The sequence below is a fragment of the Erinaceus europaeus genome, chromosome 2 (assembly GCF_950295315.1).
Source record: "Erinaceus europaeus chromosome 2, mEriEur2.1, whole genome shotgun sequence".
Classification (NCBI taxonomy): Eukaryota; Metazoa; Chordata; class Mammalia; order Eulipotyphla; family Erinaceidae; genus Erinaceus; species Erinaceus europaeus.
In genome coordinates this window covers 141516240-141529002 of record NC_080163.1, presented here as the reverse complement: position 1 = coordinate 141529002, position 12763 = coordinate 141516240, and the positions used below count along the sequence as shown (strand labels likewise).

General features: G+C 45.7%; 2 protein-coding genes across 9 annotated transcripts in view; both read right to left on the bottom strand.

Moving 5' to 3' along the window:
• Nucleotides 1-12763, bottom strand: part of CMTM4 (CKLF like MARVEL transmembrane domain containing 4) — a 533141-nt gene that overhangs the window by 367421 nt on the left and 152957 nt on the right. The gene's annotated exons all lie outside the window — the stretch shown is intronic.
• The window catches only part of TK2 (thymidine kinase 2), a 44236-nt gene that overhangs the window by 7986 nt on the left and 23487 nt on the right, over nucleotides 1-12763 (bottom strand). For 7 of the 8 annotated variants that reach the window (XR_009548275.1, XR_009548274.1, XM_060185416.1 and 4 more), the window contains 3 exons: nucleotides 11480-11533; nucleotides 9617-9706; nucleotides 7824-7897 (listed from right to left, as the gene is read on the bottom strand). Coding sequence is in view for 6 of the 8 variants with exons in the window: in XM_016185873.2 (XP_016041359.1) it covers nucleotides 7824-7897; nucleotides 9617-9706; nucleotides 11480-11533 (218 nt within the window). In the remaining 2 variants the exon portion in view is untranslated. Of the gene's footprint in view, nucleotides 1-7823; nucleotides 7898-9616; nucleotides 9707-10213; nucleotides 10364-11479; nucleotides 11534-12763 lie in introns of all 8 variants that reach the window. The other variant, XM_016185874.2, reaches the window with a different exon arrangement.

Genomic DNA, 12763 nt, shown 5'->3' with positions numbered 1-12763 from the left:
GCCACATGATACTGGGCATGCAGTAATGACAAGACACCTAAATAATGCATATGACCTCCCACTGCCTGGGAGTGGTTGAGGATATGACTCAGCGACTGGCATAGCTCTACCTAGTAGGAGGGTCTGTGTGGGATCTGAACTCCAAGCAGAGAAAGGAGACTGTCCCCTGAGAGTAGAGAGAGCACTTAGGCTGAGAGGTGGAGGAGCAAAGCAATTTCATCTCTGCAAGTTTGTGGTGTGGAAACAATCATGAATACCCACTGTAGCACTGTTTAAAATAGTCAAGAAATAAATCCTTTTTTTATTATATTTATTTTCCCTTTTGTTACCCTTGTTGTTTTTTATTGTTGTTGTAGTTATTGTTGTTGATGTCGTCATTGTTGGATAGGACAGAGAGAAATGGAGAGAGGAGGGGAAGACAGAGAAGGGGAGAGAAAGACAGACACCTGCAGACCTGCTTCACTGCCTGTGAAGCAACTCCCCAGCAGGTGTTGAGCCAGGGGCTCAAACCGGGATCCTTACGCCAGTCCTTGTGCTTTGCACCACGTGCATTTAACCCACTGCACTACCGCCCAACCCCCAAGAATTAAATCTTGCCATAGCTCTGTAACAGAAAACCAGGCAATCACTGAAAGATGAAGTGGTAAAATTACATTATCACTTAAAGCCACGGAAAACACTCAGATCATAAGACTCAATAAAAACAGCAGGGCATATGGCAATGTGTACATATGGCCTGGCCACATTTTCTAGAGTATTTGTTCATCTGGAAAAAAAGATTGGGGAAGACACTGAAATATTTATAGTGTTATTCTCTGAGCTGTAGGACAATGAGAGTCCTTTCTTTCTTCTATGTCTTTCTATGTTTTCCAGACTTTAACTATGCTTTAGCTCTGAAATCAAATGTGAGAGGACCCCAAGTTTGATCTTTGAAACTGCATATGCCAGAACAGGGATCCGGCCTTCTCACATTCATAAAATGAATAAATAAATTGTAAAGAGTGAGCAAATTCAAAGTGAAAATTAAGGGCCAGGTGACACACATGGTTAAGAACAAATCTTACCATGTACAAAGACTCAGGTTCAAGATCCTGCTCCCCATGGTGAAGCAGTGCTGCTGGTGTTTCTCTCTTTCTCTCCCTCTCTGTGTCCCTTTTCCCTTTCAATTTCTCTGTCTCTATCCAACAAAAATAAAAATGAATAAGAATTTTAAAAAGAAGTGGTGGAAAGACACTCCAACTAACAGAAAAAAAAAATAAAATAAGCACTGTACACATTTACAAATGTTAACAAAAACAGAACAGGAGGAGGCAAAAAAAAAAAAAAAAGGAAAGAATTAAGCAGCAGCACAGGGGCAGGTGGTAGTGCACCTGGCTGAGAACATGTTACAATGCATAAGAACCCGAGTTCAAGCCTCCAGTCCCCACCTGCAGGAGGAAAACTTTGCAAGTGGTGAAGCAGTGCTGCACGTATCTCTCTTTTTCTCCCTCTCTATCTCCCTCTACCCTCTAGATTTGTGGCTGTCTCTATCCAATAAATAAAGGTTAAAAAGGAAGAAACACAGAATAAAAAAGAAACCTGGTGTCTCTTCCTGCTCCCATGGGTTTCCAAGCCCTGCCCTGGAAGAGAACAGAGAAGCCACAGAGGGGTGGCAGTAGCAAAAGGAAACAAATCCTCTCAAAGGCCTGGGAAAGAATTCTTCCTTCTAACATCCTCTGCCCACCAGGGATTCACTGGGCTTGGCAGAGTTGGGTGCAGGTGCAGGGTGCTGAGCTATGTGCAGCATGGCTACAGAGGAAAGGCTGGAGTGAAGAGGGTGGTCTGGAACTGGGCCCTGTGAACTGCCTCCCGTTGGGGAGGGGATGGAGAGAGGCAGGAGACTGGCTATAGGAGGCAGTATGGGGGACTAAAGGCACAAGAAGTCCTGCTTGGTCATCCAATGACAGGGCATGGCATGGCACGAACTGCAGAAGGCCATTCTCCCCTAGTGGCTGGAATGCCTGTGATGCCCCTGGAAGAGGTGTTCTGAACTGAGCAGTAGGAGGGTAAAGGTGTCTAAGCAAACAACAGAGGCAGTAAAGCAGATGTCAGTGCCTTGAGGCCTAAGGTGTCAGCAAAGAGACCAACACACATTAATATGGGCACACATACCCCCCTCCCAACTAAGTGGGGGAACTCCATGGGGAGCAACATATTAGTCAATGTTTGACCATCAGCCCCAGAAGTCAGTGTATCAGTCCTCCCCAGGGTTCCCTGTCTTCTGTTCTAACCTCCACTCACCAATTCTTTTGCTTTCATAGAAAACACTTTTTTACTGTGCCTACGAACAAAAAAACCTTTGGTCTACAGTGGCCCCACTCCTAGCCTAGGAATAAACTTAGAGGCCCTTGAAACAGAGATAATACAACAAAAACACATCCAAAACTAAAAGCTGAAGTAGCAAATATGCAATGGAGAAATGGCAGGTAGGCCAACAACAGCACAGTGGTTCTTGTGCCAGATTTCCATGCCTGAGGTCCCAGAGGTCCAGGGTCAGTCTCTGGCACCACCATTAGCCAGAAGTGAGCAGTGCCCTGATGTCTCTCTGTTCTCTTACTGAATTGCTCTGTCATTAAAGAAATGAAGAAATAAAAACAAAAATTTTAATTAAAAAAAGACTGGCAAAATAGCTAGAGTAGTGTGCTACTCAAGTGCACAACCCAGGTTCAAGTCTGGCCCCTGCAGCATTGAAGGAAGCATCAGGGCTGTGGTTTCTTCCCCCAACCCTATGCCTTCTATCTCTGACTCGATTTCTTTTATTTATTTATTTTATTTTATTTTATTTTATTTTATTTTATTTTATTTTATTTTTTGCCTCCAGGGTTACTGCCAGGGCTTGGTGCCTACACCATGAATCCACTGCTCCTGGAGACCATTTTTTCCCCTTTTTGTTGCCCTTGTTGTTTTATCATTGTTGTGGTTATTATTATTATTGTTGTTGTTGCTGCTGCCATTGGATAGGACAGAGAGAAATGGAGATAGGAGGGGAAGACAGAGAGGGGGAGAGAAAGATAGATACCTGTAGATCTGCTTTACCACCTGTGAAGCAACTCTGCTCCAGGTGGGGAGCTGGGGACTCAAACCGGGATCCTTACTCTGGTCCTTGCGCTTTGCGCCACGTGCACTTAACCTGCTGCACTACTGCCCAACTCCCTCTGACTCTATTTCTATCTGGAAAAGTTAGCCTGAAGCAATGAAGGCTCAGGAATGAACTGAAATGTCTCTCACCACTCCCTGATTCACTGTTGCCCCCTCACTGTCTAGACAGTCAGTTTCCCAACCAGTCAGGAGGGAGCACTGGCTTTCAAATCCCATCCTGGTCTCTCATTTGCCGTGTCTGTTCAAAGAGGTGGAATAGGAAGTACCAGTAATAAACACAGCATTAGTTCAGGATCCCTGCCCTGCCTTCAACCACCTAAGCCAATGTTCCAACCTCCAGGGATCACAGAGGAGCTGGGAAGGTCCATGAGGGAATCACTTGTATGGGGAAAGTGTGTCTCACTGCCCTTCCCTCCCAAATTTGGGGGCCTGGGGACATGGACAATGGAAGGGGACTCTGAGTCACATGCTAAACATGGTGTTTGTTGTAGACTTGTCCATTTTTCTCAATGTTAGGTAATCTAAACTAGTACTTGTAGGATCACACAGAAGAACAGATCATAAAATAGAATGTAAAATCCAGATGAATTCCTAAGGTCAAAGAGGAGACTTCAAAGAAATTTCTAATTTGTGAGCAGGCTGTTTCAGTCCACAGGGGCTGGCAGGGTGTAAGTGAGGAAACCTATGTGAGCTTTCCTCGGCCTTTGGAGAACTTTGCTGAATGAGGTTGAGAAATACCACCTTCTCCCATATCCTTGAAACTGAGGTGATGGCCCTCCAGGGTGCCAAAGTTCTGCAAGCAGCCTCTGAAATTCCAAGACCACATGTAGGCCAGCCCTTGGCTTCAAAAGGTGACACCCCAGTAAGTGGTCCAGAGACTCCAACATAGTCAAAGGAGAATCTATGGCTTCTAGAGGTTGTATGGACTTAACTAAATGAAGAGAACAGAAATGAGGGCACTGTACATTCCTTCTGTGGGTCACTGTCCCACAGATACCAGGCATGCTGGGAAAAGTCAGGACAGGGAAATACATATAAAGTTACCAGGGCAGGAAAATACCTCACAATATTAAAAGCTACAAGTCTTGCAGCCCCAGAGGTAGCATAGTGGATAAAGTGCTAGAATGACAAACGTGAGGTGCCAAGTTCTGGCATGGCACATGCCAGAATGATGTCCTGGTTCTGCCTCTCTTAAAAAAAAGTAATAAAGGAGGAAAATGTCTATATAAGAAAAGAAGAAGAAAAGTTCTGAGTCTTCTGTACTGCCCATAAAAGAGGCCTGGACAAGTCCCATGTTATTCAATACCTAGATTTTAGCCACAGAGATTAGTAAACACTGAACACAGAAGTGTTTTAATAAAAGATTTAGGGTGGGAGTCAGGTGGCAGCACAGCGGGTTAAGCACACGTGGCCTGCGGAAGGATCCCGGTTCGAGCGTCCGACTCCCTACCTGCAGATGGGTCCCTTCACAAGCGGTGAAGCAGGTCTGCAGGTGTCTATCTTTCTCTTCCCTTCTCTGTCTTCCCCTCCTCTCTCCATCTCTCTCTGCCCTATCCAACAACGACATCAATAACAACAATAAGTACAACAATAACGACAAGGGCAACAAAAGGGAAAATAAATAAATATTTAGGGTGTTAGTATAGCCAAAGCCCAGAGACATTAGCTTAAAACTGCTTTTGGACAAGCAATGGCAAACAGCTTCTGAGGAACATCATTAGTGTGGGCAGTCTATAAGAGAGGGTGTGTGGGAGTCGGGCTGTAGCGCAGCGGGTTAAGCGCAGGTGGCGCAAAGCACAAGGACTGGCATAAGGATCCCGGTTCGAACCCCGGCTCCCCGCCTGCAGGGGAGTCGCTTCACAGGCGGTGAAGCAGGTCTGCAGGTGTCTATCTTTCTCTCCTCCTCTCTGTCTTCCCCTCCTCTCTCCATTTCTCTCTGTCCTATCCAACAACGACAACAACAATAATAACTACAACAATAAAACAACAAGGGCAACAAAAGGGAATAAATAAATAAAATTAATTAATTTTTTAAAAAGTTTAAAATTAAAAAAAAAGAGAGAGGGTGTGTGTGTGTGTGTCTTTTCTTTCTTTTTTTTATTATTTATTTATTTCCTTTTTGTTGCCCTTGTTGTTTCCATTGTTGTTGTAGTTATTATTGTTGTTGATGTCATAGTTGTTGGATAGGACAGAGAGAAATGGAGAGAGGAGGGGAAGACAGAGGGGGAGAGAAAGACAGACACCTGCAGACCTGCTTCACCACTTGTGAAGCAACTCCCCTGCAGGTGGGGAGCTGGGGGCTCGAACTGGGATCCTTATGCTGGCCCTTGCACTTTGTGCCACGTGCGCTTAACCCGCTGCACTACTGCCCGACTCCCAATGTTTGTGTTTTCTATATGGGGTGTGTGTATGTGTATGTGTGTGTGTGTGTGTGTGTGTGTGTGTGTGTGTGTACGTGTGTGTGTGTAGGAGGGACATTAACACATATTTTATGAAGATCAAGGTGGGCAAGAACCTGTGTAAGTGTCCTAAGACCTAAACTAGGCAGTTGTTTCAAAGCTCTCCAAAGATGGATAACAGAAATGAAACGTGAGCAGGACTCTAGAAGGTTTAGCAAGGGAGCAAAATAAACCCCAAAGCCAGGGTGGAAGCTGGATTCAACTAACTCCACGCCCACTTTTTCTTTTCTTTTCTCTTTTTTTTTTTTCTTTGTTAACAAAACAGTCTGAACAGACTTTTTTTAGGTAGGAAAAGAAAGACAAAGAAAAGGGAGAAAAACACCACAGCACCAAAGCTTCCTCCAGTGTGATGAATACTGTGGTGAAACCATAGCCATGTGCATGACGAAGCAGGCACCCTCCCAGGTGAGCTATCACAGCAGCCCCACATCTGCTCTCTCTGTCTGGAACCTGGCTATACCTCTCTGGGTGGCCAGCTTCACAAAAGAATCACTGGCTGCTACACAGAACTAGGCATATGAACTGCCATCAGAAGACAGGGCAGCTCACCCAACTGCCCAGGGTCAGTTCCTAAGAGCAGGAAGTAAATGCCAATAGGCCTCCTTGTTCTTCCCTTTTCTCCGCTGCCTGTCCTTCTGGGTGAACATGCTTATGTGCAGAGAGCAGAGAACACAGGGCTGTGTGAACTGAGCAGTGGATACCTCAGCCCTGCTGGGAACCTAGGCAGATGGAGGGGGGCTCAAATATGAGGAAGACGGCTGACTGAAGAGGAGAGCCTGCTAGAAAATGACCCTGTCTCACACACACAGGGCTAGGGGTTCAAGTTCTGGCATAGGAGTTCCATAGATGGTGAAGTAGTACTGTGGTGTCACCCTTTCTCTGTCTCTCCCTCTATTCTTCTTTTTTTTAATATTTATTTTCCCTTTTGTTGCCCTTGTTAATTTTTTTGTAGTTATTACTGTTGTTGTTACTGATGTTATCGTTGTTAAGATAGGAGAGAAATGGAGAGAGGTGGGGAAGACAGAGAGGGGGAGAGAAAGATAGACATCTACAGACCTGCTTCGCCGCTTGTGAAGCGACCCTGCTCCAGATGGGGAGCCGGGGGTTCAAACCGGGATCCTTCCCAAGGTCCTTGCGCTTGGTGCCACGTGCGCATAACCCGCTGTGCTACCGCCTGACTCCCAACCATGTCTTCTTTCTTTTTTTTTTTTAATTTATGTATTACCTTTTGTTGCCCTTGTTTTTTTATTGTTGTAGTTATTGTGTTGTTGTTGGATAGGACAGAGAGAAATGGAGAGAGGAGGGGAAGACAGAGAGGGGGAGAGAAAGATAGACATCTATAGACCTGCTTCACCACCTGTGAAGCAATTCCACTGCAGGTGGGAAGTCAGGGGCTCGAACCGGGATCCTTAAGCTGGTCCTTGCGCTTTGCCACATGCATGTAACCCGCTGTGCTTCCGCCCCACTCCCAACCATGTCTTCTTTCTTTCCATCCGTCTATCTAGAAAATTGAGCAGGGAGGAGGCCCAGTGGCGTTGACTTACACAAGACTCTGAGTTCATTCCTCATACAGTGTAAAAGAAAATTAATAAAAAGATGAAGGTCAGACTGCTCACCTGGTAGAGGGCATATTTTCTCATGTGTAAGAACTTGGGCTAAAGTCTCTGGGGTGAAACAGGACTAACTGCATAAGGGAAGCCCCGCAAGTGGCAGAGCAGTGCTGCCATGTCTTTCTCCTTTTCTGCTTCTGAGATTGAAAGGAAGAGTCCGTATGGTGTAGTGAAATCATGCAGCTAAATAAATAAAGTACAAGGGGACAAGGGGCTTACCCATCTAGACAGGGTAGTTAGGGGAGAATATGACATTTAGGGTGACAACTGCAGATGAGACAGAACAGGGCCCAGCATACAGAGAATGGAAGGGCTCATATCAAACCTGCTTTGTGAGGGAGCAGTAGCAGCTCACAGTAGGAAAAAGCTTTACAATGTGTGTGGTGCACAGTGTACTGAAACAGAGGAGAATCTGGCATGCAGTTACCAAGAAAGGAGAGACATGGAAGTCCACACAGAAAGCTGTCTGGTTGATTGTTTCACAGCATTTCCATGATAACCATAACTGCTATAACAAAGTAGGTACCCAGTATCGCTCAATCTAGTAAGTTTCTGCTTCACTTCTTAAAAAAAAAACAAAAAAAAAAAAACTCAAAGTTGAATAAATGATTGATACCTTCTATAGAGGTTTTCTACAAAAATATATCTTGCACTGTGGATGGACCGCTCCATTAACCGTACAGGTAACGTCTAAAGGGAAAGAAAAAAAAAAGTGATTCATGAACTCATTCAAAGAGGGGAGGGTTAGGAAGACCTATTGCACCCTCTGCCTACAATCTATACTGAATACAAGAATCAAGAGGTCACAGGGAGAATGAGGCACACAGAGAACCCTGTTTCTGGTTCCCTGCCCTAGCCTCCTCCATGGCCTGAGCAGCAGCAGCAATAGCAGCAACTTTCCCAGGAGACGTAAGTAAGGCTCCACTGGAATGTGGGTTTGAGAGAAGTGCTAGAAAAACTGCCCATGTGCTGTCCAAGTACAAAGTGTGATTATTATTCTCACTCCCTACCTGCAGGGGGCAAGCATCACAAATGGTAAAGTCAGTCTGCAGGTGTTTATCTTTCTCTTTCCCTCTCTATCGCCCACTTCCCTCAATTTCTCTCTGTTCTACCAAACAAAATAGAAAGGAAAAAAGGGGGTGGGATATGGCCACTGGAAGCAATGAATTTGTAGTGCTGGCACTGAGCCCCAGCAATAACTAACCCTGGTGGCAATTTAAAAAAATAACAGTAATAACAAAGTGTGATTATTAAGGGCCTTAGGTAGGGTGCATTTGCATAATCAGAAGGGTCTATCTATGTTTGAAGTAGAGCTCAAGATGGTTGTGGGTGACATTCTGGTGACACTGCCATGAGTACCTGAGGATCTGGCTTTCCGGAATTCCCCAAGGATTCAACACCTCGGGGAATCACAGAGCCCTTTGGAACGTGGATAGGACTATGCCCCAGGAGGAGGAGAATAACACTAACATCACCCTTCTCCTTCGTCACACACAATGACCCACTGGGCAGCCAGTGAGGCCTTTACCCTTGCCAAGACTCTGCACTTTTCACATCCCTGATGCTGGAAAGACCCTGACAGTCATGTTTGCAACTGTTATCTTCCCCAGTGCCTGACCAGCCCAGGGGTGGATATTTGACCCAAGCTGAGTCCATCAGGCTCTCTCTCCATACTACACTAAGTGCCAGGCCTTGCACGCATTAGAGTGGAGGCCCTTAAACATGCCAACAAGCAGAGCATGCATCACAAACACCTGGAAAGCGTGATAAAGCACAGATTGCTGGGACTCATTTCCAGAATCTCTGATTCAGTAGGAAATGTGAATTTCTAATAAGTTCCCAGGTGCTGCTGCTGCTCCTGGTCCGGGGACCACATAGAAAAGAACGGAGTTGGTTAAGCACATGTGGCGCAAAGTGCAAGGACCGGCAGAAGGATCCCAGTTCGAGGCCCCGCCTCCCCACCTGCAGGGGAGTTGCTTCACAGGCAGTGAAGCAGGTCTGCAGGTGTCTCTCTCTCTTTCTCTCTCCCTCTCTGTCTTCCCCTCCTCTCTCCATTTCTCTCTGTCCTATCCAACAACAATGACATCAGTAACAACAAAAATAATTACAACAATAAAAAAACAAGGACAGCAAAAGAGAATAAATAAATGAGAAAGAAAAGAGAAGAAAAGAACCAAGTTAAATAGTGCTTAACCCAGTTGGGGCGGGACTATAAAGACTCAGGTTCAAAGTGACAGCCTGGCAATTTCTTGGCTAGCTGAGGCTGGTCCTCAAAGAGCTGTAGGGAGACAGAACTTGCTCTCCCGAGACAGGAGTAATAACAGCCCAGGGTGGCCTTTCTCTAAGGTTTTCCTTCCTGGTGATCATGGGCCAATATAAGAAAGTTGAAATTGAGCCGATGGAAGATACCTGAGGGCGAGTGTGCTGTTCCAACATGGTGAGCTGCACGTATGTCTGCAGCGTGAGGCCCCAGCGAAAGGCATCACCGTACATCAGAGCCTGCAGAAAGGACAAAGCAGCACTTTACCTAAATATGCCTGATCCATTGCCCAGTCACTCACAGCTACCTCATGTCACCTATGTGTACTGAGCTTGGGCTAGAGATGAACCCAACTCTGTCACAGGGTCCTCACAAGAGTGGACAGTTATTAGCAAGGGAGCAACTACAGGACAACCCATTAACAGCAAAACTAAGTGTCTAAGGTCCCCAGGAAACATTGATTCAGCCCTTCAGTACACATTCACTGTCTCGTGCAGTCTGTTCTCTGTACAGCAACCACAGTGGGCCTGCTAAACCTAAACCAGTTCTTGTCACTCCTCAGCACAGAACTCCCAGGGCTTCCACTGAATTCAGAACAAAACCTAAAGTTCAGACCAAGACTCAAAGTTACCCAGAGAATGGCTTCCATCATTTCTCATCTCCTACTATTGTTTACAGACTCAGTGGGCTTCCCCAGTACATAAACCTGATGCCCTCCCACCCCACCCCCCCGCCAGGGCCTTCACCTTTGCTGCACCTTCTCTGAAGGCTTTTCCTGAAATTCCAGTGCTAGGTATTAATAGCATCAAGTGTTCTTAACCATAGGTGAAGAAAATCTCAAGAAAGTCAAAGAAGACACTCCCTCTTATCCTGCAGTTTCAGGAACAGAGACATTCCTGCAATAGAATCCAATTCAGATGAAGTGCTCAATTTAGACTTTGCATACAAAAATCTAGCAATCTGGCTCCTCTGTCCAGAGTGGAAATGGATTTTTAAATAAATCTAGTTTGGGAGCCAGGCTGTGTCATACCTGGTTGAGCACACACATAACCATGCATGAGGATCTGGGTTCAAGCCTCTAGTCCCAGCTGTGAAGCAAGTGCTGCAGGTATCTCTATCTCCCCTTTTCTTCTCAATTTCTCTCTTTCCATTCAAAAATAATCTAATTCTATAATATAATAATGTACACTTGAAACTTCTATTAGTGTCATAAGTTGTTTATCTCAGTAAAAATTCATTTGAAGGGGCCCAGCATTGGGCAGCGGGTTAAGCACATGGCACAAAGCATGTGCTTTGGATCCCTGTTTGAGCCCCTGGCTCCCCACCTGCAGGGGTGTCGCTTCACAGGCAGTGAAGCAGGTCTATCTTTCTCTCCCCCTCTGTCCTCTCTCGATTTATCTCTGTCCTATCCAACAACAATGAGAACAATAACAGCAGTAAACAACAAGGGCAATGAAAGGAGAAAAAAAGCCTTCAGGAACAGTGGATTATTAGTGCAGGCACTGAGCCTGGCCCCCACAGCAGAGCCTTCTGAACATAATAGGAGTGAAAAGGACACAGATACACTGGAGTCTTGCACTTACTAGGGTTCCACCCTTAGGAAAGCAGGCAGGTAGCTTCAGAGTAAGTCAGAGGGAGCCCCTGGACATTGCCCAAACTAGAGATTTTTGTTATTTAGACATACAGCTGAGGAGACTTTCTTCTAAGAAAGGTAGAGGGAGAATGACTAGCAGGAGACAAACATCCCCAGCACGGAAGGCTACCCCTTGGGAGAGTTCCAGAAAGATGACAGGAAATCCCTGGGCTCCGCACACTTGTTATGCCTTGCAGAGCCCTGACCTCAGACCACCAGCATGATGCCACTCTCCATGGATACCATCTCTCTCTTCCTCCTGCCAGGTTTACAGCATGGAAGGTGCCTGGCCAGGGACAGACTTAGTCTATGGAATCTTACCACCATCTCCAGGTGGCTGAAGGGAAGCTGCTGGTTCTCCAGGAAGCAACCCACTCACCAGAGGATTATGGCCATGAATATTTCTCCACTTGGACACGGGCTCCGTTAATACCTAGAAGGAAAGAAAACATCAGAAAACTGCTGCCCTTCAGTTCTGAGCTATGAATCAGCATGTAAGAGGCAGAGACACCAGTGCACTGCTCAACTCTGGCACAGGAGTACCAGGGACTGAACTTGCAACCTCTGAGGCCTCATGCATATAAGTCTAGTGTGCTGCCACTGTGCTATCTTCCCAGACGTCACATTAACTTTCCTTTTTTTCCAGCTCTGGCTTGTGGTGGTACTGGGGATTGAGCCTGGGACTTCAGAACCTCAAGAAAGACAAGTCTCTTTACATAACCATTATGCTATCTACCCCAGCCCTCTACAGCAACTTTCATTACAGGAAAAACTCCTAAACATTCTTCAAAATCTAGTTCCAATAGCCCTTCTTGTATGATTCATCCTCTGCCCCCTTCCAAGTCACTCCCCTTTACTTAGACTTTTAGTGCTTTGTACCTGTCCTCTAAGTTGCAGATGCAGCACTACTCAGGCCCACTAGAAGCTGGGTCACAGGAAGCCTCCACCTTCATTATTGAGCCTACATTGTGCCAAGTGCCTGAGGATACGATGAAAACAAAACCATCCAGATACTGCTTTCATCAGACTTTAAACTTACTAGGGGAAGTAGCTATTAACCAAATCATCACAGAAATCTAACCCTGAAAAAGAATATCGAAAAAGGGTCATAACAACCTACCCTAGGGAGGGTAACCTAGCTGGGGAGATCAGAGAGCAGTGAACTGATGAAGTGGCCTTGCTCAAGTCAGCACAGCTCTTCCTAAGATACAAAAATCACAGGAGAGAATAACCCCTGAAGTAGACAGCAGGGGCTGGGATCTGGCTCCACCATGCACTAGCAGTGTGAACCTGGTCAAGCCACTTAACCTCATGGAGCCTCAGTTCTCTCCTTTGCATTGGAGGTAGCAATATTAACCAAATTGTGGGAACTACTCTCGCAAGGGCAAAATAAACTAGATCATGTAACGAAGCCCTGAAACAGTGCCTGGCATATAGTATTCTCCTCATGCAATGTTCACACTAATGCTACTATCATTGTTGCTGTCATTCGTGAACTCCAAAGTCTTCAGTAAGTACTGAGATGTTATGGATTGGTTAATCCACTCAGGACAGGTTTGACCGAGTCCCCGAAACAATTGCCTCTCCAAGTTTGATGATTCCTTATCGAGATGCACTCACAGCTCTAAATTTACAATGAGAGGAAACAAAGCAAAAATCCACA